The sequence below is a fragment of the Equus przewalskii genome, chromosome 28 (assembly GCF_037783145.1).
Source record: "Equus przewalskii isolate Varuska chromosome 28, EquPr2, whole genome shotgun sequence".
Lineage (NCBI taxonomy): Eukaryota > Metazoa > Chordata > Mammalia > Perissodactyla > Equidae > Equus > Equus przewalskii.
The window spans coordinates 12284468-12312429 of NC_091858.1; the positions used below are offsets into that span (position 1 = coordinate 12284468).

General features: G+C 35.2%; 1 protein-coding gene across 40 annotated transcripts in view; it reads right to left on the reverse strand.

Moving 5' to 3' along the window:
• Nucleotides 1-27962, reverse strand: part of WRN (WRN RecQ like helicase) — a 124871-nt gene that overhangs the window by 33974 nt on the left and 62935 nt on the right. For all 40 annotated transcript variants that reach the window (XM_070598552.1, XM_070598557.1, XM_070598541.1 and 37 more), the window contains 6 exons: nt 21745-21932; nt 18077-18251; nt 14870-15051; nt 10396-10497; nt 10024-10116; nt 5485-5626 (listed from right to left, as the gene is read on the reverse strand). In XM_070598552.1, the coding sequence (XP_070454653.1) occupies nt 5485-5626; nt 10024-10116; nt 10396-10497; nt 14870-15051; nt 18077-18251; nt 21745-21932 (882 nt within the window). The remainder of the gene's footprint in view (nt 1-5484; nt 5627-10023; nt 10117-10395; nt 10498-14869; nt 15052-18076; nt 18252-21744; nt 21933-27962) is intronic.

Sequence of the window (27962 nt, forward strand, 5' to 3'; positions counted from 1 at the left end):
TACGCTCTCTATCATGAACCTATTGGTTTTATTGAACTGATGAGAATGTTATGGTTACAAGTTTCTCTTTTGGGAATGTTAAAAATGTGAATACAAGTGAAATAGCCTAAATATGGCCGATCCCTCACACAAAGGAATCTAGGATGAAATTAGAATAAATTAGGATACATTGCCATCAGAGACACATCAGTGCCTAGATACTTGGCTTAAAACGAGGCTGCTGATAGGTTTAGTTAACAGAGTCTGTAACATTCTATTAAATCTTAAAAATAGAGTCCTTTTCACTAAAATAGCTAAGTAATGAGCTTTAGTATCATGATGATTATATTTACAAAAATTTTATTAGAACAAGACTTAGAGAAATAGAAACACCCAGATATAATGTGGTACCTTTTTCCTTGTTAACAAACCCAGCCTAGGCTATCAACTTTGGGTCGATTTGAGAAGAATGTTTAAAACCAAACATCATAGAATTTCAGAGCTGGAAGGAAAATTGGAGCTCCTTGATCTACTTAGCAACTTTTTATCATATTGCTAATAAATAACCAGAGACTCAAGATATTATGTGGTATGCTAAGGTCCTTGAGCTAGGACTAGAACACAGGCCTCAGACTACTAGTTCTAATTTTTTATTACTATACCATGCACACACACACACGTGCATGCAGGCACACACAGACGCCGATATACTTGCAGATATACACACATACACATATATATTGACTGCAGGCTCTCAAGTTAGATTACCTGGGTTCAAGTCACAGTTCTGGTACTTACTAGCTTTTTGACTCTGGACAAGTTATGTATCTGTGCTTCTATTTCCTCAGCTGCTATACAAGCATAATAATAGTTTCTATCTCTTGGTGATGGTGTAAAGACTGAGTAACCAGGGCAGAGCCTGGCTCAATAACATTAACTCTTTTTTGGGCTGGCCCAGTGGCACAGCAGTAAAGTTCGTGAGCTCTGCTTCAGAGGCCCGGGATTCACCAGTTTGCATCCCAGGCATTGACCTATGTATAGCTTATCAAGCCATGCTGTGGCAGGTGTCCCACATATAAAGTAGAGGAAGATGGGCACAGATGTTAGCTCAGGGCTAATCTTCCTCAGCAAAAAAAAAAAAGAGAGAGAGAGAGAGAGAGAAGGATTGGCAGCAGATATCAGCTCAGGGCTAATCTTCCTCAAAAAAAAATTAACTTTCTTTTTTTTAGTTAACAGCTGATCCTTTAACTCAACCTGAATTTCTTAAGCTAAAAGCAAAACCATGACTTAGTATCTAGTCAGTTTTCCTTGGAACACTCGTAATGGCACTCTACATCAGCTAGGGGCTTACCTTTGTAGTAGGAGAGTCTATTACTTGTAAACTACTAATACCAAAGGTATTAAATTGCCTATCTAGTACTTACTAGCAATCTGAATATGAAAAATTATTCCTCTAGCCTTGCCTTTCATAAGCAGAAAAAACCCTGAAGTGAATGAACACATTTACTAGAATGATGCAATGAGATTTTTTCTAAGCAGCAGGGAGGAATTGTTCCTTCCCCTCAGGATCAATCATCTTTGTGAATACTGTATACCATGTGAATAAATTTACATTGTCTTGTTTCCATGGCAATCACCATGCACAGAATGAAATATCTCTGTTCTTTGATATAGAGCACTTTTGTTTTAAAGGAATCACATTCCCTTTTCAACAAGAAATCCAAACTAACCAAGCAACATTTTTTAAAAAACAGAATACAATAAGGATTTTCAACAACAAATGTGTCACTCTGAGCAAGGCATCCTCCATTAACTGCTTAAGTGTTCCAGTTAACTGAATTTTCCAGGTTAACCCACTGATGGAGTACAAGTGACTAGGATGAGAAACCTAGAGAGGATACAGGAATGTGGACATTGGTTTTAAGGAGGGCACAGTTTTACACACAATCTCTTACCAATCACGAATCTGCATTCTAGCATCTCTCTATCATGCAACCTAAAAATACGAATTTATGAATTTAAAACTGCATGTGAACAGCACAATAAATAGAAAAAGCACTAGAATAGTTGTCAGGAAAGCTTCCTGCTTATGCTGATTCTGGCACAAAGTGATTGGTTAGCTGAATTAGATGAGACTTATCATCACGGAAGGTGTTAGGTGTTACGCAGGAGGAAATAAGTATAGTGTAGCATAGAAAGAGATAAGGGGCATATGAATAGATACAAAGTATTATTGAAGTTCTGAAGAGAGAGTGCTTGTTAATAGCTGGGGAATTAGAGAAGTCTTTGTGAAGTTATCACTAGAGCTTTCTAGTGTGGGAGATGTGGTCGATTTTGGCATTCAGAGATGGAATGAGAGAAGAAGGGTGGAGGGGAATGTGGCACTCCCAGTAGAAGGAATTCCCACAAAAAGCAATTATGATTTTTAAAGATAAGTTAATTCAGAGAAGTGGCAAGTTTGTTTGTTTCCTCTATCAGACAGTGCTGCAAAGATTGTGCTTTTATCAGAAAGTGACACTTTGGGTCATGTACTCTAGCCAGTCAGCTCCCTTTACTCTAATGCTCTAATACTAATACCATCAATTAGTAGGTTTCCATATTCCTTAATATGTCATTTTGGTGTCCCTTATTTTTCCAAGCTGACTTTTAAAGGAAAAGAATGAGATAATTTCCCTTGTTGAGTGTATCCCATAGAAGTAAGGACTCTTAGAGAAAAAAGACTATTTAACCCTTCCACCTTATTTTACAGCGGCTGACACTGAGTCCCAGCAAGTTAAATGACCCGCCCTATGTTCTTAAAGTACAAAATGAACTATTTTCATTTTAGTTAGTTAGTTTAATTAAATTAGTTAAAATGTAAACAGCTTGTTTTGGGTTTTTTTTCTTTTAACTCTTTCCCAGTTCCTACAGGCCAAAGAAGCTCACAGCTACCACTTTCAGGGCTTAAGAAAGTCATTGCTTGGCGCTGACCCCGAGGCCTAGTGGTTAAGTTCCACATGCTCTGCTTCAGCAGCCCAGGTATGTGGCTTTGGATCCCATGTGCAGACCTACACCACTCATCAGCCATGCTGTGACAGCAACCCACATACAAAATAGAGGAAAACTGACATGGGATGTTAGCTCAGGGCTTATCTTCCTCAAGCTAAAAAAGCAGAAGACTGGCAACAGATGTTAGCTCACGGTGAATCTTCCTCAGCAAAAAAAAAGGGTCATTGCTGGAGCTGTTATTCCATGTGCAAAATAAAACCAAAAGATAAAGTAACAATAATTATCTCTGGGAATATATTTCAATCAGTTAAAACAGCTTATCCAGAAAATTAAATGGATAACCCTTTTCTCTTAGTTTGAAAATTATAAAGGATGATTAAAACTTCCAATAGTTTTCCAATGGCTGCCTATAGTCAAAGCATCTTTTATCAAAAGTGTTATCTAATTCTGGAGCCATGATAAGGTTTAGCACTTTGATAATGTGATCAACAAAGAGGCTTCACTTAATCTCCTGGTTATGCAAATTAATGAACTGTGTTTCTGTTTTCTAATCTATAAAATTAAGATAATTGTGTACCTTATCGAGTATTCACACAAGGTGTTTAAAGATATTTATGTGGTGAGCTGTTTAGACAGCTAAAACAAAGCTTCTTAGGCAACATTTCTACTATTTAATTTCCAACTAAACTTGCGCTTTAAAAACAAAATTTTAAACTCCATTCACAAATACCTGGATGGGCTGCATAATCGTTTATACTACGTAGACAAATCTTGTGTAAGAAAGGTGAATCGTGTGCTGCTGAAATTATACTTGTCATATATATGTACAAATAAACTCCAAGAGTTCACAGTTTAAAACATTTATCATCTTTTAGATCAAAATGATCTACAAAGATATTAATTTTTCCTAAATTAGTTAAGGTGGACGATTTACTAAATTCCCAAAAGAACTGCAATTATAATTTTTAAAACAATATCCCAGTAGATACACCAAGATCACTGCAAGGAAGGGAAAAAAAAACTTGCCTTATTTTCACTGTAGTTAATGTCTACAAATTTTCGTTAAGTGGTACTTTTTAAAAAGTTTTACACCTTTACCTAGCAAGGGTAGTATAAAATTTCACAAAGAATAAACTTCTTAATTTGAGGACTCCCAGAAGAGGCTGTCAGTATAAGTGGTGTGACTTGGTTTTCAAATAATAGGTGAAATCTGATCCCTCTAGGAGCCCACATACACTTATTTGTTGATACTGGATACTGCTGGATTGCACTAAATTAAAATAAGAATAATTTTTATAAAGTATACATTCAACGAGATACACAGGTTTTGAAGACAACAGAGACAGAAGAAACTTTCATAGATCTCATTTATATTTAACCTATCCCTTGCAACTTAAATTATTTCTATAAAAAAATAGCAATCATAGCAGCTAAAACCAAGTTCCTTAGGCAACATTATTATTAAATTTCTAATCAAACTTGTGATTTAAAAACAAAATTTTAAACTCCATTCAGAATCTAAAAATACCAGTACCTGAAAAGTTAGCATGTCTCCAACATATTTCATTAAAAATATTTCACAACTTGAATATGTCTCTTTCTAAACAAAAACTCAGAAAATAAATATGTACAAGAAGCATTCGAGTATTTAACAAATCAATGCTTACCTAAATTATTTAAAAAAATTCTACACATAAAGTGAGACTTTTAATCTCTACTTTTAAGTATATTTTTAACAAATATACAAGTATGCAAAGGATTCTATCTCCCACTTTTGATTTATTCAAGTAATATCAATATGCAATGTTTAGTTTTGCTTTATAGACTTCTAAATCAGGAATAAAATCATATAAACAAAAGAACTATAGAAAAAGTTCTTTAACTGTTGACAGTCACGACTTATTCATATTGTACCTACAATTGTTAGCATAATGCTGGCACACTAATTACTCAAAAAAAATAGCTTAATTGACTATTTATTTGTTGATAAAGCAGAAAAAAAAAAAGGGGGGGCCTGGAATTTTAAATACTTCTGAGAAGAAACAGAATAGAGGGAAAGAAAAAATATAATACCAAATATTGTTATTGAACTTAGACATTTATAAATAATCACTGAAATCAAAGTTTTGCTCAAAGAACTGACTACTTTCCAGGGCACCGAAACATATAATTTTGTTCTACTTGTCCCTTGACACATGAAAGTTAACTTTTCTTAATTATTCTAAGAAAGACCAGTCTAGGGATTCATCCAACTGAATGTAATAAACTAACAGAATGCTTCCAGGCTGAAATGAAAAGCTGAACATCAGCCTGAAATATGAAAACGGCGGTAGCTGTGATACGCACAGGTTTTGTCAAAAGTAATGAATGCAGTGCTTAACTAGGAACTTAATATGACTCCCAGTTTCTAATAACTCATCTAAAGCCAAAGCCACAATCGTAATACAGCAAAACTCTCAAGAAAAGTGTAACAGGAGGAAAAGAAGAACTATGAAGGTTATTCACAGATATACTTACGGATCCTTGGAGAAATAAAATTGGAACCCCAATTCCAAACTTTTCTCCTAAGATGTTCACAGCAGATAATAGCTGGAGTGCTTGCGGACCGAAGTCCTGGGCTGCATCATCTGAGTCATCAATGAAAAAGCAATGATCCAATCTAAATAAAAATAATATGGAAGAAAGTTTAGCCAAGGCATGTACCTTTAAAAATGAAAAAGTCTAATGTGATAATTAGGCAAGTAAAAAAATATCTTAAATATACCAAGTGCTTCAGAAGCTACAAATAAAGTTCCTTACAGCCAAGAGCTGGTGAAGCATATAAAACATGAAAGATAAACTATAATATAGTATCACAGGTATGTTATATTGACGGTTCTCAACCCTGGTGCCCTTGAACCCAAATTTTATGGGAGGTACCTTGGACCATAAAAGAAGTTAAAGCAAGGAGAGTGCAGGATTACATCTCAAAGGGCTCCACTTACGTTACATAAATATCAAACTTCTGTGTTAGGTTTTGTTGGAAGAAAAAGTTTGTTGCAAAAATAAAAAGAGTTCTTAAATCTCCTATGCAATAAGTTGTTAAGCTCTAATGAGTGTAAAACATGATAGAAAGATCACAAACTTTTCCTTTAAGTCCATTTAGATGTTAAAATCCTAAGCCATCCTTCAGGTAGTTTTAAAATTACCATTAATAAAAGTGAGAATTTTTTAAAGCAAGGTAAGAACAAAAGGACTCCTGAGAGAAAATCAATCAGTACAGTTCAACTACCTAATTTGATTGCTTTCTTTATAATAAATGTCTTTGAAATAGTAATAAGATTATATTCCGTATTCCAGATATAATTACATGTTTGTGGAAAGAAGGACTATGTTTAGGTTTATTCTCCTATTCTAACTTCTTTAGTATGATACTTAGCTCATTAATTTTCTTAGCTACCAAATTCTCAGAAGATACCACCTATGCTGCATCTTACAAGTTTTAATGTATATTATTATAATTATCACTAAGTTCTAACAATGTTTTAATTTCAGGTTTTTTTCCTTTGATGAGTGATTTAAAAGTGCTGTTTTTAATTTCCAAATGAATGAGAATTTTTTGTTTATCCTCTTATTTACTTCTAATTCAATTGCATTCTGGTCAGAAAATGTGCCGTGTTTGATACCAATACACTGAAAACTTTAGAAACATGCTACAGTCTGGTACAGAGGTTCAAAAACTTTTTATAAAGGGCTAGAGAGTAGACAGTTTGGACTTTGTGGGCTTATGGTCTCTGTGTCACAACTACTCGGCTCAATTTTGTAAAAACAGCCAGAGATAATACATAAACTAAAGGGCATGGCTGCATTCCAAGAAAAGTATTGAAAAAAACAGGCAGCAAGTGGCTGGGTCCACGGGCCATGGTTTGCCAACCTCTGTTCTAATACACAGCCAATTTTTGTAAATACTCCATGTATGTTTGAGAAGTGGTCTCTAAAATTCAATTAGCTGAAGGGGGCCGGCCCGGTGGTGCAGCAGTTAAGTTCGCACGTTCTGCTTCTCGGTGGCCCGGGATTCGCCAGTTTGGATCCCGGGTGCGGACATGGCACCGCTTGGCACGCCATGCTGTGGTAGGCGTCCCACATATAAAGTAGAGGAAGATGGGCACAGATGTTAGCTAAGGGCCAGGCTTCCTCAGCAAAAGGAGGAGGACTGGCAGTAGTTAGCTCAGGGCCAATCTTCCCCCCCCCGCAAAAAAAAAGATTCAATTCGCTGCGTGTGCTATACAGGTACTGTCATAAGCTATGTAGGTCATGAAGTAAAAGTGTTTGAGACACATTGCTCTAACCACCTCATACAAGGTTCTATATACTACGTGTCTGATAAATGAAATTTGTTACCATACTGACCAAATTTTCTACAGCTTACTAATTTTTTGACAGTTTAACCTACTGACAACTAAAAATTATACCAAACTCTTCTATCTTGATGACAGATTTGTTGATTTCTTCAAGTTGTTCTGTCAACTGTGCTTTATAGATTTGTAGGACATTTTTTTTAAGATGCACAGACAATTCTGTCCTCTTGGAAAAGGAACCATTTATCACTGCATAAAGTACATCTCCATCCCTAATAACACTTCCTTTGTATAACAGGAATACAGCTACCACCCTAGGTATATGGTTAGCTCAACTAGGTATATCATTTGTTTCTATTTTTTTAATTAATATAAAGTTAAATTGATTGTATGTCTGTGTGTGTGTGTGTGTGTATAAAGTTCTACAAATTCAAACACATCCACAGATTCGTAAGAACAGATTCATCTAATGACCACCATAATCAGCTTCCACCACCACAATCAGGACACACAAGAAATCCATCCCTGCAAATACTCCCTGGTGCTATTGCTCTATAATGATACCCTCCCCCTCCCTCTAACCTCCAGCAACCACTTATCTTTTCTTCTTCCCTATGGTATTGCCTTATGTTTGAGAGAGAATATCATATAAACGGAATCATACTGTAGAACTGGTGTTATTTTTCTTTTAAATGTTTGGTAGAATTTGCCATTGAAAACACTTGGGCTAGAGAATTTTGTTTTCACAGATTTTTAACAAGGATCCAATCTCTTTTTCAGTTGTAGGACTATTCACGTTATCTATTTCATTGTGGGTGAGTTTTGTTAGTTTGAGGTTATCGAGGAATTGGTCCATTTCATCTAAATTATTGAATATACCTGCACTGAGTCATTCATAGCGTTTCCTTATTACCCTTTTAAAGTTTGATGGGCCTGTAGTGAACTCCCTCTTTTGTTCCTGATATTGGTAATCTGTGTCTCCTCTCTTTTTTTCTTGTTAGAAGTTTCTATAAATTTTATTGACCTTTTCAAAGAGTGAGCTTTTGAGTTCATTGTTTTTCTCTGTTGTTTTTCTGTGTTCTATTTCATTGATGTATGCTCTTTATTATTTCTTTCCTTCTGCTTCTTTTTAGTTTACTTTGGTTTTATTTGCTTCTTAAGGTAGAAGCTCAATTACTAATTTGAAACCTTTCTTCTATCATAAGGATTTAACGTTCTCTATCTCCCTCTCAGTATTGTTTTAGCTGCATCCCATATATTTTGTGTCTTCATTTCAACCAGTTCAAAATATTTTCTGATTTACCCTGAGACTTTCTGTTTGACTCATGGATTATTTAATAGTATGTTATTTAATTTTCCAGTGTTTGGACAATTTCCTGTTATCTTTCTATTACTGATTTCTAGTTTAATTCCATTACAGTCAGAAAACATACTGTGTACGAACACAATTCTTTTAAATTTGTTAAGGTTTATTTATGACACAGATTACGGTCTATGTTTGTTCTATCTACATCTGGAAAGAATGCGTATTCTGCTATGGTTGGGTGGAGTGTTCCATTAAAGGCAATTAGATCCAGTTTGTTGATAGTTCTGCTCGTTTCTTCTATCTTCTTAGGATTTTATGTCTACTAGTTCTAAAAATTACTGAGAGAAGATGTTGAAGTCACCAACTATAACTGTGGACTTCTCTATTTCTCTTTTCAATTTTGTCAGTTCTTTTGCTAAGTATATACACACTTAGGATTATGTGTTCTTGGATGTGATGGCTAAGTTTATGTGTCAACTTGGCTAGGCTGTGGTACCCAGCTGTTTGGTCAAACACTAATCCAGATGTTGCTACAAAGGTATTTTGTAGATGGTATTAACATTTACAATCAGTTGACTTTAAGTAAAGGAGAAAACCCTTGATAATGTAAGTGAGTCTCATCTAACCAGATGGAGGCCTTAAAGAGCAAAGACTGAGGTTTACTGGAGGACAAGCAATTGTGACTCAAGACTGTTAACATAGAGATCCTGCCTCACCTTCCAGCCTGCCAGCTTGCCCTACAGATTTCAGACGTGCCAACTCCCACAACTGCATGAGCCAATTCCTTAAAATCAATCTCTTTGTCTATCTGTGTGTTTGTGTGTAAATACATATGTGTGCGTGTTTTTCTCTAGAGAATCCTGACTGTTACATTGGTAAAGTGACCTTTTCATCATCCTGTATCATCTTTCTTTATCCCTGGTAATATTCTTTCTCCAAAGTCTCCATCGTCTGATATTAAATTAACAATTCCATCTTTCTTTTGATTAGTGTTTTCATGGCATATAGTTTTTATCCTTTTATTTCTAATCTACCTATATAATTATACCTATAGTGGATTTTTTATGAACAGCACAAAGTTGGGTCATATTTTTAAACCAATTCTAACAATGTCTGCCTTTAAATGGATTTTTTAGACCATTTACATTTAATGTAACTACTGATATTGATATTGATATGAACTATTGATATTGATATTGACATTAGATTTAGGTCTACCATTTTACTGATTTATCTATTTATAAAGCAAAATACTCTAATATTGTTTGCTTTGTCTTCTATTTAAATAAATTCATTATTTTGTTTTAAAAAACTGCAGTACATATATCTCAATGAAAATTCAATTAAAAATGATTCGAAAAGGAAGAGAAAAAAAGACTTTTAGAACGTCCATCTAGAAGCAGAAATCTTTACCTGAACCTGCAATTATCACAGCAATTTTCAGTTCCCATAATGCCCACGGAGGCCTTTCGTAGTTGTTTATCTTCAAAATGAGACAAGATGATTCTACCCAAGAGAAAATTTAAAATTAAATGAAAGAACAAAAACGTATATCTTAAATTCACTGCTGAAAATAATGAAGTGAACTTATCACTGATTCACCTGAGACTTCAATATTTGGCTTCAGTTTATTAAGGCATAAAGAAAGTTGACTTAAATGTCAGAACATATGTAAAACCAACAAAATACTGATTCTAAATACTTCTAATTATTTTGGAAAACGTTTTTCTTAAAAGAGCACCATCCATAAGTCCATGTTATTAACGGAAATAAAACAATACATACTGTCGCCTACACTTGCTGGAACGAAGATATTTTTCCATCTTTTCCATCATCTTTAATTTGTATAATCGAAACTTTTCATCAGGTATGTCACTAAGGCGGTTCCTGTCAATCAAAAATATCACTGGAATATGTAAATTGCATTAGCTGTTTTGTTACTTTTTATTTATTACTGTTTATTTTTCATAACCTATAACATCCACACCCCTATCAAGATAACATTGCTATCATCCCAGAAAGTTATTGTGTCCCTTCCAATCAATGTCCCCAACAAGAGGCAACCATTTTTCTGATTTTTATGAAAACTACTTCAAAAGAATTCTACCTATGTCCAGGCATCAATTTTTTAGCTGCCTTTGAAAAATTATTATAAACCCTAAAGTTTTTCATTTTGATTTACATACTACATGCTTTTGGCAATCTTTCTACTATATATGAATTTTTACTTTTTCCCAGTAAAAGGTTTTTCTTTATTTTATATGAGAAACAAAAGCATCTATATAAGGAATACTAAAAGAGGCTCATGATCCAAATATGAGCCTTCATCCCTATTAGTTCTTCAGCCCTCTAAAAACTATCGCTTTGTACTATAGAGTATTATGGGACACCAGTAAAGCATCAGAATTAAGTTCCTTCCCCAAACGATAATAACTAATTTTTTTCCATAATATTGAATTTCCTTAAAACTGTTAAATAACTCTAAAGACATGTTTGTTTGGTTTTTTTAAAAGTTAATGTTGCTCTAACTTATGACTCTTAATTCTAGTCTTTGGTGAACAAATTTCATGATTATCAGATATCAGATGATGACAATCTCTCAAATAGCTCTGCACATCTTTCCAAGAATTCTTTCCAAGAATAAATAGAAGTCTGAGTTGAAGAGGCTTCAGATCTCTCAAAAGAAAACAACAATTCACCTACAAGATCTACATTATAATACTGACCCTCATCAAAATGGACCTCACTCACTGATATTCTGACTATCCAACCTTCTGACTGATAAAAGTACCTCTGTACAGTTCTCAACGATGACACCAACAGGTAATCCAGTTAAGTGAGTTCTGGGAAGTCTGAACAGGCAAATGACCTCTTATTCAAAAACACTCTTATCATTTGATACCACCAACCACCCTGCCCTTCCATGCAATTTCCCTAAAAGTCTCTTCCACTGCTGACTCTAGTTTCTAGGTTAACCACCTAATCTCATTTTTCCAAGCTCATGGGCTAAATATTGCTCCTTTTTTGCTTTATTTCGTTTGTTTGTTTGTTTAGCTCACCTCCTTCTCCTCAGATAGAAGAAACAAAGAAAACAAATGCCTATACTCTAAGAACTAGACCTGCTCTTATGTTTGATTTGATGATCCACATTTAACTAATCTTATCAGTGTCAGTAACAAATTTGAGAAAAGAAAATTACAAGTCTCTAACAGCAAATCAAACGAATATCTATTCTTCTTCTGGGACTATTACAACAGTTAAAGTACAATATTCTACACAACAAAAATAAGTTGAAGAAGAAGAAAAACTCTAAAAACAATACCAAAAACAGAAATCAGTTGGAGTCATTGGAAGATTTATTAAATTGAGGTTAATTTGCAAATAATTTCCTTACAAAAAAAGATTACAGGGGCCGGCCCTGTGGACAAATGGTTAAGTTCATGCACTCTGCTTCGGTGGCTCAAGGTTTCCCTGGTTAGGATCCTCGGCACGGATATGGCACTGCTCATCAGGCCGTGCTGAGGCAGCATCCCACACAGCACAACCAGAGGTACGCACAACTAGAATATACAACTAGGTACTAGCGGACTTTGGGGAGAAGAAGAAGAAGAGAGAAAAAAAGAAGAGGAAGATTGGTAACAGATGTTAGCTCAGGTGCCAATCTTTAAAAAAAAAAAAGATTACAATAACTATCAGGTTTGACTCTCTAAAATAATAGCAAATGCAGACACTGAGTCTTTGCCAACGGTACAGCCTCCACAATATGAAATATAAAATTATATATTTACAATGATGACTGGACAAGTGTCTTCTCTCGGCCACAGGATTCTAGCATAGGATAGAATTTAAAAATTGTATGAATTACAGTGACATTTTCAGTTGAGAACCAGCAACTCCATTTATTCTAAAACTTTGTTTTTTCTAATAGAAGAGCTTTATCTCAAGGATGACACATATTCATCCTCAATCCTTGCTGAATTCTCTTTTATCCTGATTAACCCTATAGTTTTATTTCCCTTAGGATAGATGCAAAGAACAACCTGTCTATACTGAAAATTCAAGTATGGGTTTTCTGGTACCACTATTTGATTACTAATAACTGTTACTTCCTGTTAAATCTTAATGAGAACCATTTAAAATATCTTTTGAGACCCACATAATCAGGAACTATTATCTACTGATGAACCTACAAAGCCATGATATAAAATTCAGGCTAAGTCTTCAGCACTTTTAGCATAATGCCCAAAATAATCAGAACTAGTAGGAATCAACTTATGTTTGATACAATCCCAAACTTAACAGTAGCATGCAGAGCTGTGTTCTATCCCAATTACTTTAAATTAATTCATAAGAAGCTTTACATAAACACTAGCGTCACTAGGAAAACAATAATTTGTTTAAGAGGATGGTTTCATTGGCTCTATGTTAGGAAACAAAAGCTACTGGGGCTGGCCTGGTGGTGCAGCAGTTAAGTTCGCACATTCCGCTTCAGCAGCCTGGGCTTTGCCAGTTCTGATCCTGGGCACGGACATGGCACTGCTTGGCAAGCCATGCTGTGGTAGGCATCCCACATAGAAAGTAGAGGAAGATGGGCACAGATGTTAGCTTACAGCCAGTCTTCCTCAGCAAAAAGAGGAGGATTGGCAGCAGTTAGCTCAGGGCTAATCTTCCTCAAAAAAAAAAAAAAAAAAGCTACTGACTACTCCTAAAAGGAAGAGCTGAAAATTGAAAGCAGGGGGCCAGCCCCATGGCCGAGTGGTTAAAGTTCCACATGCTCCGCTTAGGCAGCCCAGGTTCACAGGTTCGGATCCTGGGTGCAGACCTACTCCACTCATGAGCCATACTATGGAGGCATCCTAACATACAAAATAGAGGGAGACTGACACAGATGTTAGTTCAGGGCTAAAAAACAAAACAAGAGGAGGATTGGCAATGAATGTTAGCTCAGGGTGAATCTTTCTCACAAAAAAAAAAAAAAAAAATTGAAAGCAAACATTTTTACCTAATTAATCCCTATTCTTCTTTCAGACTCAACTTACCCTATCACTTCCTGAAGGAAGCCTTCCTTACCTGACCTTTTTACCTTGGTAAACACAAAGCCCATTATATGCTCACTACTCAATGCATCTTTCCTTCATAATACTGAACACAGTTGTAATTTTACACACATTTGCATGATCCTTTTTAAAAAAACATTTGACTACTGAAATTTTCAAACACAAAAAGAGAACTGTAAAATGAACCCTATGTCTCCATAGTTGTGTGATTCTATGATTAAGATCTGCCATCTCCATTATACTGTAAGCTCTATGACAAGAGCTCCCAGATCTGCTTTTATTTATTATCGTAGACCTAGCACAGAGCATAATACTTAGAACAGAATGGGCACTCAAAAAAAAGCAGCTCACGAATAAAAATAAAAAGTGTATTGGATAGGCACTCTCATCATTTTAATAAAATGGGCTAATACGTCCCTTCAGAGTTCAATTTATTCAGCTATATGGAGATGCATTTTGGCAGGCCCATGAGTCACCACACATAAGATTTTTCCTGAGATTTCCCCCCTATGGATGAGGCAATCAGTTGCTAAACTCTGCCTCTAAAATTTTTGCAAGATGAAGTTTTCCTTTCCAGTATATATCTCACAGAACTTAAGTGCCAACAAAATACTTGTTTAGTATTTAAGAAGAATGGTTTTCCTGTATTTAAACACTAAAAACTGAATTTTTTCATGGCAATCAGTGCAGTGCAACATGATTATTCATACAGTCAAGGGGAGGTGACATGCTCCCAGAGAACTAAAAACTAAACAGCTGGAGAAGAGAGCCAAACAGGGATTGGTAGAAATCATTTGGAATAAGCACAATTGGAGCATGAGAAGAAAGAACCAATAACAAAATAAATGGTACCTGAAGTAACTATGGCTAAAGACATAGTAAACCATGACAGGACCTGAGGAAAAAAATCAGCTCATGGATGCACAATATCAGGAAAGTATGCCAGCGGGTCTACGTTACATTCCCAGTATAGTCCTGATTTAGTGAATTCCTCACATTAAATGAGGGCTGGCTGAAATCGGGTCATCTCCTCTGGGTGGTAACACTTACCACAAACGTTCTTCTCAGATGTCCTATGTTTCATTTGGGTTTTAAATGCACTTAGACACACTTCTTGAAATTTCAGATGCTGCCTCAAATACTTTCAAAGTTTATATGGAAAGAAAGAAATCCACAAGGGTGAAAGAAATAAATGTTTTTACCTATTTAAGTTGATGTCTGTTGGAGTCCAGAGTAGGTGACAAGAACTTTGAAGTCCATCCCGGCCAGCTCTACCAATCTCCTGGTAATATGATTCCATTTCCTTAGGAGCACCGTAATGAATGACTTTGCGAATATCAGCTTTATTAATGCCCATTCCAAAAGCTATGGTAGCTACGACACACTGAGAATAGATAACAGCACAGATTGACAAACATTTTGCAGAACTAAAACCTTACATGTTCAACTTTTGGCAAGAATAAGTAGTTGATTAACTAAAGTCCTTGGCATGAAACTGAATTTGACATAATTTCAGTCAATCACTTATAGATTAAAAGATTATCTGCCCAATTTACAGATTAAGGATTGGTGTCCATAAACTAGGATTTCTATTCCCTCTCTACAAAAAGTAGTAAACAAAGCAGTTTCTCTTAACACCTATGAGTACAAGACACAAAAGAGGTTCTTAAAACGTTTATCATATTAAATGAGACTTTTGTGTTATTATGAAGTTTCAAGAGTCCTTACCTGATTGCACAGTATCTTAATATTTTCTAGCATTATTCTAAGTGGAAGGAAGCTCCTCATTAAAGATGGAAAAATGAAACATGAATACATCTTTGCATCTTTAAAAGGATAAACTTGGCAGAATATCTAATACATTTGAGTATACTGGGATGAGATTTACATGATTGGGGGAAATTTTAAAGAAGGATTAGTGATAAAAACACAAAAAACTGAACAAAATTTTTAAAAAGTTTATGAACAATAAGAATACAATAAGATGTGCCAAAAAAGTAACAATAATATACTACATGGCTTGGAGATAAAAAAAGCATTTACAGAGGAATAATCATGTAAATACATAATAGCTGAATATAAATATAATCAAAATTATATTTTGGGAAGAAAGGGGGTTAGAAATATTTCACATGGATGAGGTGAGGAGAAGGGCGGGAAGGAATGTGAAAGAGAGCTAAACTTTCATCTTTCATAGTGGGGAGTTGAGGGGTAATGCCTAATTCTAACAAAGAAATAAACTAAAAACTACGTAATAGCAGTATGAGCAAATTATTGCCAGAGAGAGTTGTAAACACCAAAAGAATAAACTAAAAGAGTTGGGAGTGGGAAATAGAAGTGGGGAAGGAATGAGTGACTGATGCTTTTCATTGTAAGCACTACAGAACTATTTGGTTGTTTATGTGCATGTATAACTGATAAAAATTAAAGTGCCATTAAAAATAAAATGTGTTAAGATGGACCAAGAGAAGCAAAAGAAAAACAAGAAAGAAATAAAGAAAATGCTGAACAAATAAAAGGAAGCATGAGAAAGGTAACAGAAAAATAAATACAGGAATGGAAATAATATTAAGAAAAAGCATTGAGTGAATAAAGCTGGCAATTTTGCTATATATGAGTGAATAAGCAAAATAACAATTTTAATTTTCTTTTTCTAATGTCATTTCTTATGTAATTTTTTTCCCGGCTTTATTGAAATATAATTGACACATAACATTGTGTAAGTTTAAGATGTATAATGTGACAATATAAATGTATTGTAAAATGATTACCATAACGAGGTTAGTTAATACATCCATCACCTCACATAGTTATCATTTGTGTGTGTGTTGTGTGTGTGTGTGGTGAGAATTTTCAAGATCTAATTTTCATCCTATGATACTGTTTTTAGATGAGACCAACCTATTCTACAGATACGATTTTCAAAATATCCTTATAAACTCTCAGGTGTAAAGAAAGATATTTTATCAAATAATTTATTTGCAATCTCATTCCAGAAAGGAAAGAAATTCAAGCCGTCTTGAAAAGGCAAATAAAACACAAAAGGGAATAAAACTAAAAGTCAGGATTAAAAGCAAGAATGAATGGTCACAGACTAAAAATGTGAATCTACATCTGAATGTGGTTAGATTCGGTTAACTCGACCCTGAGTTAACATCTGTGCCAATCTTCCTCTATTTTCTATGTGGGACACCGTCACAGTGTGGCTTGATGAGTAGTGTGTAGGTCCACGCCTGGGATCCAAACCCATGAATGTCAGGCCACCGAAGCAGAGCACGCAAATTTAACCACTATGCTACCAGGCCAGCCCAGGAAGTAGTTGATTTAAACCTACTAAAGTGGCTTGAATTTAAATCTTCCCAAATATTCTGTATGACACCCACTAAACCAGGATTCCAATCATTACAAATTGAAATTATGACATGATTTCAATTATTACAGGAATCTCAGCTGTAGCACTTTACAATAACCTCATCGATACCCTTCCTTTCTTCAGTTTTTCTCCTTCTAATAAATCCTTCATAGTACTGCTAGTCTAATGTTTCTATAATACTCTTATCTTTCTCAAAAGCACAGAATAATCTGTCATGATGGTTTCTAAACTCCATTCTGCGGAGCTCTGTGGATTATAAGACACCCACAGGGACTGTCTTGGAGACAGGGAGGCTCTTGGACCCCTTTCTCCCTCACATCAACTTCAACAAGAATTATTCTACTTTAATTTGTTTTATCCATGAGATAAAATTTCATTTACATAAAAAACTCTAACGCTCAAGTAGTCTGGAAAAACTACAGGCACATCGCACCAAGCCCAGCCTGCCTCTTTGCAAGTTTTAAGCCCCTCTATAACTGACAAACCAACCTGTTCAACTTTTTTCCTATGAGTCTCTAACAGTTCCTCCCTGACTTTTTACCTATACTTTGTGCCATTCCTACTCCACTCCCTTTCTCTCCAACCATTCCAAACTACTCACAATTTCCTGAACCCCGTATGCACTTTCATATCACAGTGCCTTTGAACAAAGTCCTTCTTCCTGGAATTCTATAACCAATTCCACGTCCCTCATCGCCTACTGGCCTCGCATACTTGACAAACTTCTATTCACCTGTTCGGACTCTACTCAAATTGCTTCTTCCTGGATGGACCATCCCTGGATCACACAACTTACCTTAACAGCTGGCGTTCCATCCTCTGTGCTCCTGAGTGCTATGTACAGGCTGCTGTTTATACTAGTCTACAATAGTTTGCTCACATTTCTATCTCCCACATTATACACTGATTCTCTTTATCAGAGAGACTGCTTCATGCCCAACGCAAAGAAGGTATTCAATAAAGATCTGGTAAATGAATAGAGAAATATCTGTTTCCACTATAGGGAACAGAGAGTAACAATGCTCGATCTTCACACCTGAATTTCATCTCTCATGAACCGATGATGAACCTCTTTCCTTGAGTTACTACCCATGCCTGCATGGTATGTTCCACAGGCTAACTGCAGTTTCCTGAGTTCAGCTGTAACTTGTTCTGTCATTTTTCTGGAAAGACAATAGATGATAGTTGGACCTTCAAATTCCCAGGCAGAACTAGAGAAAAAGAAAAACAAAAGAACACACATATATATCCACATAGGCTTCAGACCAGTTTGGGTTTTATCTATTTAATTTTCCCTTTCTTTTTAAATTTTTAATTTAAGTTCAATTTAACTTTTTAAATTTTAAGTTAATTTTCCTTTTAGTAAAAGAGTAAAAGGAGAAAGCATATAGAAAACAATGATATATTTAACAACATAAAAATCTAAAACATTATGGAAAGTCAAAAGTGAAAATAAATTATGTTAAACCCCAAATACCTTTGACCCAGTTTTTATCCAAATTAAAGTTAAATCCAGGGATAAGTTTACTTAAGCAGAAGCCTTGATAAAAACTTATAAACTACTGGAAATGCAATTTCCATACTTTAGGAAATGTAAAGCACTAGATTAACAATTAGTCTTCATTTACATAAGAACAGTAAGTGAATATTTACACAGAAGAACGGATAAAATTTATATTTCATTATTCTTAGTCTCTCTTATGATCATATAATTGAGTTTCTATACCTATTTACTATAAAAGCAAAAACTTTCTTGTAAAATTAAAGGATAATTTTAGAGTTCAAAGACGTATTTACTAGTAATCTTGAGACTGTTATAGAAAACAACATCTGTTAGAAAGTCTGTTTTAGAAAACAGTGCTTATTTATTAACATGTAAATGATAATTTCCATAGAACGTTCATTTAATTCCTCACTATATTCATTTACAAATACATTCATTGATGTTGAGTTAATCAATACAAAAAGAATGTATTATTTTAGATTTAGGAAAAGTTATTTTACTTAATTTTTAATGCATATACCCTTTGATACAATTTCAATTTTAGGACTCTATCTTACAAATATACTTACACATCTGCCAAAAGATACATACACACAAATATTCATAGCAAAACTATAATAGTTTAAAATAATCAATTTCATCATTATGTACATTCATATTATAAAATACTACGCAAACATTAAAAAATTAAGTGTATGCAAAATCTTTAAAAAGGACTATGGCAAAAGTTATTGAAAACTTAAAGGAGGAAAAAATCAGGCAGTAATTTCACTCTCAGAGTCTTACTGAATAATCTACTGAAAGTAATTTTTGATAATGACCAAATGGACTTCCATATCAAAAATTCAGTAAATTACTTCATAGAGTGAGAAGAAATAAAAATTACCTTTTTAATGTACAAAATTTCATTTAAAAATCACTTTTCAAGGAAGAAAAAACCATTCACCAAAACGCAGATATTGTAATATCCTATACATTAAGGCCCTAATTTGGGAAAACATAATATATAGAAAGATAGCAAAGATACTTTAAATGAAAGGCGGAAATTGCAAAAAAAATAGATCTACCACAAAACTATTTCCATATAAAGTCAACAACAACAAAAACTGGGAGCGCATATCTGCACCATACAGAGTCAGAGAAAAGACTAGAGCTAAATTCCAAAATATTAATAGCGATTATAACTGAGGAATGGGATGGGAAGATTGAAGTACTTTTTAATTTATATACATCTGTATTGTTCAAATTGATACTAAGATTATGTATCACTTTTTACATTGAAAAGAACAGAAACACAAAAATTTGAACTTATAGAGCAAAAAAAATCAAACGAGTAAAAATTCCTTTTACAAAAGGATTCACTACTTTGCCAAGTGGTTTAGTAAAGACTGTTATTTCTTCACAACAATTTCCTAAAGGGGAAAAACCCTATCTTTTTCCAACCACTAAATTAGATAGGTAAGAGGCTTATCTATCTAATTTAAATGTATCATGAATATAGAAAACAAGTAAGGTCAGAATTTAAGAAACAATGAATACAAAAAATGTGAATACTGACTTTAAAAAATGACAGAATTAAATGAAGGTAAGAAAATGGAAACAAAAGGCAATATTCTTAAAGTCTTAATTACCCTCCATTTCATTGCTCATTAAGAGGAAAACTCTTTGTCTAAGATCTACAGAAAGCATTCTCACTTTCAATGGTTCCCTGCTCCCAAAACTCTTCTTGGAGGACTGAAAATGAATGCAAAATCTTTCTTGATTTGCTTCCGGAAAAGTCATGGTCACATTAAATATCAAAATCTTGGACGGTCTTGGATGCCAGGCTAAGGAGTTTGGCCTTTAGCCCACAGGAAAGAGAGAGCCACTGGAAAGGAACGCCAAGAGTTGGGGACGTGCTTTCAGATGACGGATCTGAACTATGTAGAGAATGCAATAAGGAGCAATGAGGAGGAGGGATTATAACAGTCTGGGCTAAAAAGCAATAAAGACCTCAATTAGCAGAACTAACATGAAAGACAGTGAGAAGAAAACATTTACAGAAAATCATAAGAGGACAATACTATCAGAAAGATACGATGCCACAATGTCACAAAAAACACAGTTTCAAAAAGAAGAGGGTACTGGGGACAGTGCCATAGAGACTGAGAATAACATGGACTGAAAAGGGTCAAAGATGAGGAGAGTGGATAATGGTCTGACTGTGGAGACTCTAGCCTACACAGGCTTCCTCGAGAGAACGTTTCCCTTTAGGACGGAAGGGAAGGGAAGCACAGTGAAGACTCACTGTGGGGAGATCAGTAGAGCAGCCAGAGCTCTCAGAACATATTCACTACGTTCTTGTTTTATTCTGAATATAGGACAATCAAGGCAATAGCAAGTCCTACATTTAAATTCATCCTAAAGGTCCCCGAGAGTTACCGTAGGGTTTCCTTAACTTAGGATGATCTCTTCTTTTTATCCCTTTCTGAAAAGGAAAACACTAATGATGTTCTTTAATCTCTATTTGCCAAGATTTGTTTTGTCTTTGTATTAGCGGGACAAATATTATTATAAAATTACATTTCTATGTATTCTGACTTAAAAACGCATTTCATAACATGAAAATTATAAGCCTTTCACTGAGCACACAGAGCAGGGAATAAGGCAAAGGGAAGCTTCTTAGCATACATAAAATGCCTTCAAACAAAATAAATAGGAAAGAGTACTAGTGACAGTTTCTTCAGTAAAATGAAAATATGTAGCTTACTGAGCAGTTATAAGGATTAAACTAGATCACTTATATAAAGTGCCTAAGATAGTCCTTAGCACACAATGTGGGCTCAAAAATTGTTTATTATTAAGATAACTTAAAATTCCCAAATATTCAAGAGTAAGTCATATAATTAGTGAACCAGATAGAATTCAGATAAAAGACTCATTTGTTTTTGGTGTTTACTCGTCAATTATTAAGAGTATATGTCGTGTTTAAGCAACAGCATGGAGTATAGAAATATTGGAAGACTTAGTTTCTGCCTTCAAAGTAGACTTTTTCCTCAGTCACTGCCTTGAATATATAACATCACGCTTGACTTAAACCAAAGCTAAGTAGAATCCAAAATATATTAAATATGCACTAGAAGGAAATAGTAAAAAAACAAAATAAATTTTTAAAAAAGAAGGAAATAGTTAACATAATTTACCAACTATGAAATCCTCACCATGTCTTTTGGACAAGAAATTGCTTCAGATCCTGAAGGATGTTTCCTGTTTTTTGTCCAACTTCTAAATACAAGTTCGGTCGATCAAAACCAGTACAGGTGATCCGAGGGTTCTTCAGTTCTAAGCAACGCACAATGTCGTCCCGGATTGAAGAACTGGCCGTAGCAGTGAGGGCGACCACTGGAACCTGAATGAAGTAAAAGGGATTTTTAGAAGAGAAGAGAACTCATTAATTCCCAACATTTCTACTGCCTTCTTACCAAGAGACTGGAAGACAATTACAGGAGGAACAGTGTTAAAAATGCAACTCTAAAATTATTCTTTGCTAAAGAAGAAAAAAAAAATCCTACTTATTTGTTTCTCAGCCTTCTGAATACATTTACTTTATTTAAATCAAAACTCATTTAAATAAAACATTAAATCTGTAAGATTCCTAAATGCAATCTACCTTGTCTTGTTAAATGAAGCCTACTTATTAGCTATTATCTATTATTATCTTATTATCTATCTCTCCATTTATTGTTTTTGACATTCATTTCATCTGTAAGAATGCTGATATAAATGGAAAGGTATGTATGCCCTATTTTTGATTCATCTATAATTCACAAGTTATAAACCCTTTTAATCACTGAAAATCTAACTATACAAAGCAGGGAGTCTTTTTTTGTGTCCTATATTAAATATTGTGGTTTATGGCTCCTCAGATCTAGAAGTGAAGCTCTCAATGACTGGGATAACATTTCTCCAGTTTTACTAAGTCAGTCACGGCACAGTATATATAATAAAAATGCATAAAATGAAACATCAATTATTAACTAATTTCTTGAGCAACCAAGTCATGTTCTATTCTCAGTCTAGCAAACACTTCTCAAACTGGATTAGCAGTCAAAGCAGGAGGCACAGCAGGTACCAGAAAAAACATGAATATGTAATCTTTCAGAAATTCTAAAGTAGGACAACAACATATCCCCCATGAAACTACATTTAAGATCTTTGTCCCTATCATCACAGGGAGATATAATCAACCATGCCATCATTTCATAATCAGGAAAAATGGACTAAGTCTTAAAGTTGTTCCTAAATCATCAGCTGTTCTATACCTAAGAATACAACCTTCCTAAAACACTCTTTTTGGCCAATTACAAATACAGTAAACAATATCCTCATAAAATAGTTCTTCAGATACACTCCATCTACCTCACAAGTCAGTTTAAGGAATTATCTTGTATGTAAGTGAAAATCTGTGGGTAATTTGTAAAAAAGCAATTATAGAATTTGAAAAACAAGATACAATTTATTAAAAACTATAAACTACTTTTACAATCAATATAACTTCACTGAATTAAAAATTACCTAAAAGCTCGTATTAAAAAAATCAATTAAGTTTGGGAGTACTTTTTTTAAATGGAAAAAAATTATATCAAAACCAATGTAACCAGGTAATTGGTATTTTTGCATTCTCTATCTTTAAATTTTGTGAAATTATTTAAAAATGTAACTCCTAAATTAAATTCATTGATTTTTGGCTTACAATCAGACTGTCCTCTGAATTTACAGGGTGCCTGTCTAATAACATAGATGAGTAGGCCAGTTTATAAAGAAGTTAATCAAGCCTTAATATATATATGTTATTATTAATACATATATCTGCCATATAGCTCTACATCAAATGAAAAGAAAATATCTATGTATCAGATACAACGCTGAGAAAAAGGGAAGTTTAAACATCAGAAGTTCTTAGGACGCGCCTTACAACAACAAAGCACTTCCACCTAAATTAATGAATCAATTTATAAATGTACTAATAAAATACTTGTTTAACTACATATGCAAATAAAGACAAGTTTTCAGGATGGAGACTATAAGAAAAGATGGTTTGGTTTGTTTTTCAGCAATATAATGTATGAGTGGAAGGGCAATGCATTTATGGAAATAAGCATGAAACGTGACACCTCTTGAAGAAGTTACTAGAAAAATCAGGCAAAATAGCAGCACGGTAAGGGAAACACTCTGGCATAGAATCAGTTACCTCATTCAAATCCTGCCTTTGCCACTAGTTAGGTGTGAGAGTTGAGCTGTGTATTTAACTCTCTCAGCTTTGGTTCCCTCCTCTATAAAACGGCTACAGTAACAATAACACCACCAATCTCATAACATCGGTGGGAAGATCAAATGAGATCAAACATGTACTGTAATGTGCGGAACACAATGCGCAGTTCACAGCGAACACTCACAAAATTTCAGCTACTCCTGAGACATTGCAACAACTGAAAAGAGTTCTATACGAGAACTCCAGAGACATGGGCACTACTCGCAGGTTTGCTTTGCGGCTGAGTTTGGCAAGGGCTAACTTGTCTTGGCCTTAGTTTCCTGACCAAAATATGAGATGGAGAGGGCCACATGTTAGACTCACTGCTAACCAAAAATTCCCACTTTGCCACCAGAAACCCCCTATTCCAGTGACCTACTAACAGTGAAAAATCACTACAAATTCACTCTTTTTGCCTCGGACATTCTCGCAAGTCCCAGTTAAGAATGTTGCCTCCACAACTAGAAGACAGAATAAACTAAAGAAATATATTAAACTTAAAGAAACAACAGTTACTTTCACTTCAGAAATGAGTAGAGTCTTTTCTCTTAGAAGCTTGTGGTGCTTTACGATATTTCAAATTTATAAACGAAGATGAAGCTTAAAAGTAATACACAGGCTGGTCTGAGAAAGATGACCATGCATCCCGGCTTGCTGGGCACTCCCAGTTTACGCGATCAGAATTATTAACAGCTTACAGCCTTCAATTTTCACAAGCAAACCAGTTTGGATGATAAATTATACTGTCACCTAGTTATATCAAGTTCTTCACTCATGAAACTCTTATTCTTTAAGTCAGCAAATCTTGGTTTCTTTAGGAATATGTACCAAATTTTGTTAAAACAAGCAACAAAATATAAATTAATCTTGTGACCATAAATTTAGCCACATATTTCAACAGTGTAGCACCTACATATTCAAAGAATTATAACTATTCCATTTGCTTCTAAATGCAGGTCGTGTGGCTAATTCTAACTCTGTACTCCTAAAATCATGCTTCATTCAGTAACTCACCATCTCAAATAGTTTTTAGTGACTACTATGTGCTGATTTTTGTGAAAGGGCTGGGGAGGAAGCAACGGAAAGAACCAACACATCTCATGGATCTCACATTTCCTCTTATTTGAATTTTACAGTATTTTCAGACTGACGTAGGGCTTTCTGCCTGGCTGCTCTTTCTTGAGACTCACTTTGTCTGATTCTCTCCAAACAGGAATCTTTGTGCCAAATGGTTTAGTGATTTCTTTGCTATTTTTGAACTGACTGAAATAATATGGAGTGAAGCATTGCAGGTTTACACCAGTTGTCCCAGTGTAATTACAGTTGGAAGGAGAAAAAAAGCACTGAGAACAGTGAGGAAAATGAGAGTCCCACAACCACAGGTGGCCTTTCTCACCACTTAGCTAAGAAAGAAAATAAAGGAAAACACTTGGTGAAAAGGTATTCTCAGCCATTGCTGGAGGAACACTGTGTTCTCTACTATATTGAATCATCCCAAGAAACGAAAATGATCCAATGGTCCACAGCCAGACATAATAAAAGACTAATTCAACACTGAAAAGTGTTTAAGAACTCCATAAAATATTTAAAACTCCTCTAAGACAATCCTTCTAGAATCAAAGGCCTAGGAAAGGATTACAGAAAGCAATTTTCCTAGGTGCCAAAAGCTTACGTTAAACCATTCTAAATGAATGGAAAGCAGTCCTCAAGGAACACTGAGCCTAGTGACTTCTACCACAGAAATATCTTCTTTATTACATGTAACACTATTAGACTTTCTATATTATTTGTACCATTTCATATACCGTTTATTGCTTGGTACTATTGCTTCTACTTTTATAGGTATGAATCTAAACTCCTCTACTGGACTACGAGCTACTTTAGGGCAGAAATTGTTTTATTCTTCTTTCAATCATTTTCTTTAGAAACTAGCACAGTTTCTACTGCCCAACTCTGCTACTCACCACCTGTGTGGGGAAGTGCCTTCTCTGATTCTCAGGTTTCTCATCAGAATTCATTTATTCATTCACCCAATTATTTATGGAGCACCCACTATGTGCCAGGTACTGTCCTAGATTTTATAAATCAAATCACCGAAAACCCTTCCCCACAAAGAATATTCTAGTAGGGACCCACAGACAATAGACAAAATATAGTACAGTAAGTTAAACAGTCATAAGTGTAATTAAAAAAATAGTAAAGGGGGACCAGCCTGGTGGCGTAGTGGTTAAGTTCACACACTCCACTTTGGTGGCCCAGGGTTTGTGGTTCGGATCCCAGGCACGGACCTGCACACCACTCATTAAGCCATGCTGTGGTGGCATCCCACATACAAAATAGAGGAATACTGGTACAGATGTTAGCTCACTGACAATCTCCCTTGGGCAAAAAAAGGAAGATTGGCAACAGATGTTAGCTCAGGGCCAAACTTTCTCACCAAAAAAAAAAGCAAAGTAACATGAAAAACGTTGAACCTTGGGGGGTTAATCTGAAATTTTAAATATAGTGGTCCAGGAGGTCTAAACGAAAAAGTAATATTTCAGCAAAGACCTGAGAGAAGGGATGACACTGCGTGAATGACTTGGGTGAAAAGTATTCAGGGAGGGAAGAGCGGGAACAAAGCCCTACCACAGGAGCATGCTTGGCATGTTTGAAGTATATCAAGGAGAACAGTGTGGCTGGAAGCCAGTGAATAAGAAGGCAAGTAGTAGAGGATGAGGTCAAAGAGAAAAATGGAAGACCACAACACATAAGACATTGCAGTGACTTCTGTCTTTATTTAGAGTGAAGCAGTCTGCTACTAGAGGGTTCTGAGCAGAAGACGTGGTCTATCTGACATATTTTAAAAGTATCACTCTGGATGCCGTATTGAAGTAGACTGAGGAGGAAAAGAGCAAAAGCAGGAAGACCAACCAGGAGGCTGTTGTAACAGCCCAGGTGGAAGGAGACGGTGGCCTGTCCCTGGGCTGTGACAGAGATCGAGAGAGAAGTGAGCAGAGTCTGTATACATTCTGCAGACCTCATGAGATTTCCTTACAGTTTAAATGTAGGGTGGGGTGTGAGAAAAAGAGAGGAGTTAAAGAAAATTCCAAAATTTTTGGCCTGAGCACCAGAAGGATGGAGTTGCTATTAAATGAGATGGGGGAGACAGAGGGAAAAGCAGGTCTGGGATCAAGAGAATATGAGGAAGTCAGTTAGGAACAGGTTCGGTTTGAGAGGCTTGTCTGGCATCTAAGTAGAGAGATGTTGAGGAGGCAGTTACCTTTATGTAAATGTGCATGTGTACCTATGTATATGCAGTCTATAAAATGGTGAAAATAAAAAATAGTGATAACACCAAATGCTAGCAAGGAGGCAGAGAAAATGGATCACCCATAAACTGCTGGTATCTATTCAGGGTGGGGATATAAATTTAGGATCTGCAGCATACAGATGATATTTAAAACCATATGTTGAATGAAATGACCAAGATGGTAACTGCAGAGAGGCAAGAGAATAGGTCCAAAGACTAACATTTCAGGCATGCCAATGTTAAAAGGGCAGCGAGGTGAGAAGAAACAAGCAGAGGAAACGAAGAATGAAGAGACAGGAAAGAAGGAAGAGAACCAGGGAAGTGTGCTATCCTCGCGACAAGTGAAGAGTTGTTTCAAGAAGAAGGTAATGCAGATATTAATCTTGCCGGATTGTTGTGAGGGTAAACCAAGATAAAAGCATTAACCCGGGGCCGGTCCCAGAGTTGGAGCTCAATTCACAATAGTTTGATTCTCCTTCGATATATACTTGCTAACTGGCACATTCAAGTTTTTTGTTGGTTTGTTTTATTTTATTTTAATGTCTGCTCCAACCAAATCTTTAAGAGAAAAGCTAACAAAAAGAAATTATTGTTAAGATAGCTCTCGATTTGCTAGCTATATGCACAAATTAATAAGCAATGAAACTGAACTAGATAATCTACCAAAAGAACAACAAACAATTTCTTACACTTTTTAAAAATTTTTTATTTATTTATTTTTATTTTTTTGCTGAGGAAGATTCACCCTAAGCTAATATCTGTTGCCAATCTTTCTCTCTTTGCTTGAGGAAGATTGGCCTCAAGCTAATATCTGTGCCAATCTTCCTCTATTTTGT